At 31.3% G+C, this 9422-nt stretch overlaps 1 protein-coding gene across 1 annotated transcript in view; it reads left to right on the top strand.

Annotated features, from left to right (window-relative positions):
* Positions 1-209: 209 nt before the first annotated feature.
* Positions 210-9422, top strand: part of TRIADDRAFT_60119 (uncharacterized protein) — a gene marked incomplete at both ends in the record, with an annotated part of 13056 nt that continues 3843 nt past the window's right edge. Inside the window, 14 exons of the mRNA XM_002116196.1 lie at positions 210-224; positions 1210-1246; positions 2158-2979; positions 4565-4647; positions 5033-5095; positions 5296-5404; positions 6346-6471; positions 6724-6805; positions 6955-7054; positions 7141-7178; positions 7399-7504; positions 7884-7990; positions 8247-8294; positions 8545-8641. Of these exons, the coding sequence (XP_002116232.1) occupies positions 210-224; positions 1210-1246; positions 2158-2979; positions 4565-4647; positions 5033-5095; positions 5296-5404; positions 6346-6471; positions 6724-6805; positions 6955-7054; positions 7141-7178; positions 7399-7504; positions 7884-7990; positions 8247-8294; positions 8545-8641 (1833 nt within the window). The remainder of the gene's footprint in view (positions 225-1209; positions 1247-2157; positions 2980-4564; positions 4648-5032; positions 5096-5295; positions 5405-6345; positions 6472-6723; positions 6806-6954; positions 7055-7140; positions 7179-7398; positions 7505-7883; positions 7991-8246; positions 8295-8544; positions 8642-9422) is intronic.

Genomic DNA, 9422 nt, shown 5'->3' with positions numbered 1-9422 from the left:
TTTACAAATTAAAATAATTAGATCAGACGACAGTGTATTAGAGGGTGTACTCCTTCTGAAATAAAAATAGTGACATTTAGGTATCTGATTCATTTCCAATTTCATATGGATGTTGACAAATAGTATTACTCTAATACAAGTAAATCGTCAATTATTCTGCATAGTTAGTTAGTATTGCAACTTTTTTTCTATCTTGGTAGAAAGACCAGATGGATATCATTTTGGTAAGCATATGGTAGAATACTATATTAATGTCTGTATTTCATTTAAATTTTACAACAAGAATGCCTGCTACTGCATACCGGTATATGGTTAGAATATAACTGTATTCATGTCTGCTTACTGTACTTCTCAATTCTATTTTGATATAATTTTTTACCCAATGGGTACACCTGTCCCTGCTCTTCAATTATATGCATTTATAACGCGCATAATTGTAGCTTGTGAACTTTAATGCTTCTGCCTAGTCTCTATGTTATGGTCATCCCTAAGAGCGATTTTGTAGTTCAGGGGCTTTAGTTCAACGTTCAAGGGAAACATTATTTTTCGCTAGCAGGTTTCCATTATATCCAATTAAATGCAATTTAACTTCGAGACTGATACGACTTTGATTCAGTTTTCTGCCTTGGATTTTTGTTTCTCATAGTTTGTATTTCTGTCTTTGTATTTACTGTCAATTGTTATCGTGTACTACCTTACAGTATACCAAAGAAGAAATATTAGACTACAAATTACTCATAATTTTTATCTGACAAGAACGTTCATGAGATCATATACAAAGGAGTGAAAATGTCATAAATGACAGCTAGCAACCTTCTATACTATTATCTCAATTTTATGTAGTCTTAAATATATTACATTCTGTATAAACCTATGCTTTTTTCTAATCGATTAGGTAGTTTTGATTTAAATCTGATAATACTAATCATAGTAATATACAATTTTCGTGTAGACTTTCAAGTAAATTTTTAGTAAAATTTTAATTTTTGCCAAGTTCTTTAAGTAAGCTAATTTATCTTAACTAAAACTGTAATGGCAGTAGCATAATATCATTTTTACAGTATTCATCTCTGTTATTCCATGAATGCACAAAGAAATAATTATAACGGATACAACAATGACCTGAAATTATAAGATGAAATTAGTAATGATTGATAGTAGTTTCTCTTTTATTATAGGAATTAAAATCTTTATTTAATCTATTTTTAGATCCTTTGTATAGCATTACGCGTCGTCATTGCTCAAGGTTTGTTAAAATATTGAACGATAAATAATATAAATAATTTATGCCTTGGATTGAATATAGAAATAACTGATAGATTTGCTGCCTAAGAACGTGATTAGTTTAATCGTAAAATAATTTGTCTATTTGCTGGAAGTAACGAGTTCGTGACTAATCGGTAGTAAATTAATGAATTTAATCAACGATAACAATGATTTTAACAAAAACCATTATATTATGGAATTTAAATATTGAATGAAAGGAAAAATTTTCTCAGAAAATGCTTATTAATTGGAAAAGATATTTGAAAATTTTACATTTTGTCATAATTTTAACTGTGACGATACTAATGTTGGTAGCAAGCAACGCTTTAGCATCGAATTAGATTAAAAAGAGGAATTTACTTAAACATCTTCAGGTGTTTATGGCCGTATGTCGTTACGCCTAAAATATTTCTGCAATATAGATGATATTCAAAAGCAAGTTTGAAGTAATGATGATAAAATCCAAGATCATATTTATGACCTTTTTGTTATTATCGCAGTTTTAAAACTTAAAAAAAAAAATATAGTAGGAAGGGTATCAAACAATTCCAGTACGGCTGTTTCAGTTAAATATCTAATTGTGTAGGATATTAATGCATTTGCGTCTACCTCAGTTTTACCTGCAAGACTGAACTGTAATTATTTCGCATATCTACAGAAGGAAGTTGATAATTTCGAAAGAAATGTATAATGCTCTAGCTATACCCATATTTGCTGCTGTAAAATTTAATTGGATATTAAGAAGTTCAACGTTGAAAAAGCAATTTATTAGTACTACAAGCTTATACTTTCCAACTACTTTGTCCGGATCTTTAATATATCACTTATTTTAATGCAGGACTACAGTATATGAGAAAATTTTAGCTAAAGAGTTAATTCTTGATTAAACAGAGGAATGTGCTGATGGATGGACGGAAATAAGTAATCGATGCTTTAAATCTTTCTCGGACGTTGAATCGTTCGAAGATGCTCGAATCGCTTGTCAGCAATTTCCTAGCGGCGATTTAGCAGTCGACGATACCACTGCAATTCATGATAACCTAAAGGGAATACTACAATTTACAGGACGTTACTGGATTGGACTAAGTGACATAGCAGGAAACAACCAGATCGAGGATTATCATTGGTTGGCAACCAATGAAAGTGTAATCAATGGTGAACAGTTTTGGTTGAAGGGTTATCCAAAGCGGACGAGTGATAGATGCGTTTCTGCTAGAAGTTTGCCATCAAATAAGTTTGACTGGATTAATAATAACTGCAGCGATGCTTGTAGATACATTTGTCAAAGGCCGATTGGCGTAGTGTCTTCTTATTCAGTAAGCTCCGATGATTCCTCAAGCGAGTTACATCCTTCAGTAGCGATATCAACTTTATCTTATGACGCTACCATTTCGACGGCAACAACCACTGCGATCAATGAGATGGGTGTTTCAAACGCAAGCATCAATTCAAATACATATGAGAATTCATTTATATCATCCTCTTCATCAGCTAGTTTTGTCAATAATATTATAGCCATACCGATGAGTAAATCACAGTTGTTAACATCTGGTAGTAGTTTGGATTTTATATTTAGTTCGACGCAGTCTGAGGGTATTTTAGAATCATCTTGCACTATTACAAATAATGATAATTCTGATATTTTAACACTAAATATGACAAACCAGGCGGAATTAACGGCGTCGACTCCTAACGAATCACACATTTACTCAGGTATCACTAAAATCTATTAGCTGCAATAGTTGTTGGTAGAATTAGCCGTATACTCATTTATTCTAGGCGTTGTTTCAAGTTTTGTTCATGATTTATGATCAAATTCCTTGTAACTAGGTCCTATCTCCATTGCTAGTACAAGTATATCGGATGTAGAAAAAGTTACAAACCATCATCAGCGGTCATCATCCAATTTAATAGTATATGCCATCCCAAGTTTTATTTCCGCAACTAATACAACTTATATTGAGGCATCCACTTTTATAACTTCAATGATGAACAGTCACTTCGGTCCACTAGTTCCAGTCATAATCTTACTTTAATTAAGCAAGAAAATCCATCTATATTGCCAGTAAGCGGTATGTGTGATTCAGTATTTAAATTTTGTATCATATTTAATAAGAATGCACTTTTAATGAAGTATGATCATCATGAACTAATTTTACGACGTTATATGTAGCTAATATAGAAGATAACTTGTTGCTGTAAATTTGACAACTCGAGTAAAACTTTGATATTATTTTATTTTGCAATAGTGGCTAATGCATACTTCTTCATTCACGTAGAGTACAGGAAAACCAGTGATGTTTACGGATATTTTCCCAGCCGTACATCTGTAGACTTGCTTTATTATTCAGATACTCTTTTATCACCAGCGATGCAGCCGTCAGTATATTCTAGCAGGTTTTCTTCAGGTATCATTAGACGTAATATAAAGTCTGCTGTCCTCTAGCGATATACCTATGTACTCATTCTATTATTGGACGCCTTTCCAATAACAGTAATACAGTAATTAGAATATTCTAGTGACTCTTTTGTAATTATATAGTATTGCAGTGCAGCCTTAAATAAGTTCAAGATTAAGATTATAGGATAACAAGAAAATAGATAAATACGCTAGATTACAAGATTACATAAGTGTCTAATTGTGGATAATATTTGCAGTACGAACTGTAATAATTGTTTTGGGATGCTTATATTAAGATTCTGAAATAATAATATAGTAGATTGCACTTATTTTGTTAGTACTGTGAGATTTGTATTGAGACGCTTTAATTATAATCGCGAATGATGAATTGATAGCGCGATAGTAAACTTAGATATGATCTTGTAATTAAATTGGTATGACATGATTGTATATGAAGAAAAATCACGGTGTAACTAATTGTATATAAATCGTGAATATTGCTGCAATAATTCAGATAGTCCAGAGATATTCTGATTGCAGTGAGATAGTCCTCGGTAGTTGTAGGACGAACCTAATCTTATATAATAAGAAGAAGTTTATTAGAAACTGTGGTTCTTGTTAAATTTATTGAGAAGACGCTTCATTACAAGTATAATATGACAGAAAGATCTATCGTACCGTAAAATAACTAGTAATCTTGCAGAACTAATTTAATGGATTTATTAATTTTTCTAATGAAATATAAACTAATAAGTTCATATTTACAGAATGTATTGTTCCAACGAAATATCGTACGAGTTATATATTACGCTGATCGAAAGCATAACTATAAATTTTATAAAGACCCTGTCACTTTACGATTCTTATTTATATTATAAATATTGTCTTTTACGTCAGTTACCGCAAGCCCTACACTCAATCCGTCTCCTTCATTGAATAATGGAAACTCTATTGCGTCTGATTTCATGACAAATGATAAGGTTAATAGCAGGGATAGCATATTAAATATTCTGCTTTTAATTTTAAAAGTAATATGGTATGCTATCTGCAAGAAATGGTATCTCTATGGTTTTTGAATGTTACTTTCTTAGATAGGACGCTCAGCTTATTGTTTTTAAAGCTAATAATTAACTCTTGTGCTAGGTTAATAACTCATAGCTATTTAAATTTATTAATAAGGCATTTGTGATTAAATTCAGACATGCTATTGATTAGTACTGTACTATTATGGGCTTAAGGTGTAAATCCTCTTGTAAGGATGTAACAATTGTATCCATAATGACGAATTCGTTAGTATAAGCTAATAAAGGTTTCTCGATCTTACAATATAAATTGAGATGTTAAATCTTTATCTTTATCTTATAGGTAAAGGAGATACAACTGGCCAACGACCAGTTTATTGCAAATATCGCTAATGGCGTCAATAAGGTTAGTCAAGTCTTGATATAGTTTAGGACTTTAGGGAGAAAAATTTCATACTTTAAAACGATGCAGTCTAATTTATTGCTCAAAAGATTAATTGGCTTACAAATGAGATAATATAATGATATCTTGTATGTCTTGACTATTTTGTAAAAGATTATAGATATTAAATGCTTGATCGAGATTAATTTTTTGTCTTATTAAAGAGTCTTGGTTCTGTTCTAAAGCAAATCGATCACAATGATGCGGTTTTAGCAAGACAAATTAATGAAGCCAACATCACGACACGACTAACTTTGTTGACACCAAATTCAGGTGTTTATTTCATTTACTGTAAATAACGTAAAATTGATCTTTTCATTCATGCTACGATTTCGAATTTATACCATTTTATTTCCATAAATTATTAATAGTGATTTGTTTTCTTTATAATTAGTCTTTATTATTATGTTCATTAAAATAAGTGTTGCATAATCACTTGTCATTGACGAGTTAGCATATCGCTATAATTTTCGACTAAATCGAAATTGTTTAATCATTTACTTGATATTGATGATTATAATAAGTTACTAAAAATGTACGAAATTGTGCCTAATTTTCGTAAGTTTTAGATAGATTATTGCAACGATATGCTCCATTCACTACCACGTAGAACTGTGCTTTAAACCAAGACTACTTTATCTCAACTTTCTCCAGATTGGAAAGGAAACTGCAGTCTGAATACAGACTACAGATTTACTTAAATACTACACAAAAGTTATGATTACTCGTACTTATAGAAGAGCTACGTAAATAATTTTACATTTATCAGAACCTTCAATCAGGTAATGAAGGATAAGGGAATAAAAATTGCACCAAATAGGCGGCTTTTATAGCTTTGGCTCAGTCCAGTTGAGGCAATAAAAATCTTACTTAACTATTCATAGGTTTATCATACAGTAGTATTTCAGTCGTATGATTTAGTGTGAAAGAGAGCTCTTGGAAATAATGTTTTATCACAACATACTATTTCACCAATGCAATGCAATGTGTACTTCTATTTCTATTAGAGATAGTTATATCTCTATCAATTCATTACAAACTCAGATAATTAAGTCCTTGTCTACACTACTTATCGAAACTTTACCACAGTTTTAACTTCGAATCTACACTTTTATAATAATTTACGGAAAGAGAAACTACATTAACTCATCCACTACTGACTTTTCATCCTGTCATATATCCTAATGCTATTTGCATCGCATATTATGTGCTAGAACTAATTGCTTATAAAATCTCCGCATCGGATGAAACACCAATCATCAATCTAGCGTTGTCACTATCCAATGAGCCAGTAGCAGAAGTGAGAATTCCCAGATCAGTATTTCGGTTTTCTAGCCAAGGTATCGAATATTTTCAGTGATATATGATGTATTCATAATCATATATTCGCAAAGCTTCGTTAAATAAGATATAAAAGTAATGTTATAGGTTAATTACCTTTTTCTGATAATGTGCTAGCTAATTTTGAAGCATAATTTTAATTGATGCGAAAGCATTGTGAATCTATAGGCGAATAAATTATATCTATACAATTTCATTACTCTACATTATTTGATATCGTTATTTGTTAGTAATTTTATTATATTTTTTAGCTGATACTGTCACTGTGGTAGTACGATCGTATAATATCCAAGAAAGTTGGACCAAAACTAATACTAACGAAAATAGTAGCAGGTACCTCTAGATTTATTATATTTTGTGCAAATGTTACGGTCAGTAACATACATAATGCAAAGTGACTACTTTTAAATTTTATTCCTTCAACTTTGCTAGCAGTATTCAATATGTCTCATATTAAGCAATACTTTAAATGTTTCATTCAGCGTTATAATTTCTAGTATCTTGTCTTGCTCAATGTATCCACTCCAAGACAAAAACTTTACTTTACCCGTTCATTTTTATCTTAAAATAGGATCTCGAAAGGTTAGTTAAATTGATTCATACCGATTTGTTGATTTTTTAAATTGATTAAATCTAACTAAGTACTGTAATGACCGTTTTACTATTAGCCTCATCCACCCTATCGATGTGTATATTGGGAGAATACGTAAGATAATTTGTCTATCTAACTTCGATATTATGTTAATAATACCTGAGTGTATTTTGTAACAAACATCAATCTAACTTACCTGTTTATTAAAATAGATAACCTAACATTTATTCCTCTTTCACTTGAGATTAGAATAAGGAATTCTTAATGTGAAGATCTTGATTTTTCATATTAATCGTATTGATTAAACTTTATTAAATTAAAAACATGTTTACAGGCAATGGTCGCAGTATGGAACAGATTTGATAGGTTATAATTCTAGCACGGTACATTGCATAACCAATCATTTTACGAGTTTCGCTGTCCTTATGCAAGGCTCCAAGGTAAATCAGAAATATTTATTGATACCAGATATAAATATATTCGTAAAATACAAACAGTTTAATGAGAATATAGAAATACATCGATTTATCAAGGCATTTGCCTTTTGCATGAATTAAACCTAGCTGTAGATTATGGATTATCCTAGAAGTTGAGATTCAATAAGCCTTCGCATACTAGTTACGTGTAAATTGCATTTTAATGAAGGAACTTAAGAGCGAGATAAATTTTATGTATTAAATCTTTCATATTGCGTATTTTCTTTGAGTGACATTCTTCGAACAACACACTTTAGAAGACATAATGACACAACATATCACGATATTATATGTCCGGATTTAATGTTGTGCTATGAAATCATTGATCGTGTTTTGATTATAGGGGCTGATTGGGCCTCACGATACCTACCTCCGCTATATCACTTATATTGGCTACTCTATTTCACTATTCGCCTTATTGATGATGATAATGATATTGATTAGCAGCAGGTTTGTAAAGAGTACGATAGCTAAAAATTATGTAATGAACTTTTGCAGTGCCAGGTTTGATATTGACACGAACTATTACATAAACTATCTGCTCACGATTATAACTTGTTAGTCCAGAATATCTTGTTACTGAATTGCTTAAGATGTTGAAGAGAAGTTAGGGACTCCTATTTGGAATCTGTCAACAGTCGTAGGAATAAGAGCGATACATATATAGCAGCGTGATTACTGAACTTCTGATTCTCAATTTTTAAAGACAAGGCCCTCTAAGCAAATATATTATAGCTACTAGTTCGAGACACAGGTATAATCCGTAAATAGAGCGTTTTATAGTCTAATAAAGATGGTCATAACATCTACCTACGGTACGACACTAAATCCTGATGGGGACGAACAGTAGCATTACTAGTCTCTCTTGGGCAAAACTGAACTCTAACTTCATCGAAAAATCAGTCAATTTGCAGTAAACCTACATAAATATTAATTATCACTACTTGGATAATATTATTTAACTATGCATTTATTTACATAAGAATATATGATTTCATTCATAGCGATGTTCTCAACAAAGACCAAAATTTGTTATCTGATGAAAATAAGAAAAGCATTAGTAAGCAAAAATCACTGCGCGATAACGGTCGTGAAGCAATAGTAAGCAAAAAATCCATTAATGGATAGAATTGTTACGTTAGTTACCTGGTATTTTACCATAATAGTTGACTACTATATTATAGCAAATAAAACGAAAGTGATTACACAGTTAGAGAAAAACTAAAGCATTTACTACTGTCGCAACTCTTACTTGTAGCTAAGATTTTTGTCAAGAACTCTAGTGCAAGTATAATAAATCGGACTACTATCCCAGAGTTTTTCAGTCTCTATGCCAGCGATATATGGGAACTCGATTTCTCGGCGGTACTCCACAGACAACTGATTAAGTGTAACACTTTTCTTCGCGTTTGTGATTAAGTGTCTTCTCAAAAACACAAAAGAACTACAGTTTCTTGTAAACTTCACTTTATTACATAAGATTAGGTTAGCCTTACAACTACCAAGTACTAACTAGCTCCAATAGAACTACCTCTGGACTATATTTATAGCGCAAGCTAGCGGTTTATATACCCTTTGTTACAGAATGAATTTTACGCATTACAATTATATCTAGCCAATTAAGTCACAAGATAACAGTTTATCATCGCGCGAGCTATTCATTATTCACGCGTCTAATTAAAGCACCACAATGCAACTCTCACGGTATTACCTTAATTAGCGTTATCTATTATTATCACGAAATCTTAATATGAACATCTCAAAAGTATCAAGACAATACGTATGTAAACCTCTTCTACAAATAGATATCTTCAAAATCATACAATCTAACGTACGAGTACTACTACTCTCGTACAGTCTTACAATCACAATCCAAGCTATA

The sequence above is a fragment of the Trichoplax adhaerens genome, genomic scaffold (genome assembly GCF_000150275.1).
Source record: "Trichoplax adhaerens TRIADscaffold_14 genomic scaffold, whole genome shotgun sequence".
Taxonomy (NCBI): domain Eukaryota; kingdom Metazoa; phylum Placozoa; class Uniplacotomia; order Trichoplacea; family Trichoplacidae; genus Trichoplax; species Trichoplax adhaerens.
This window is presented reverse-complemented; position numbering and strand designations above follow the sequence as displayed.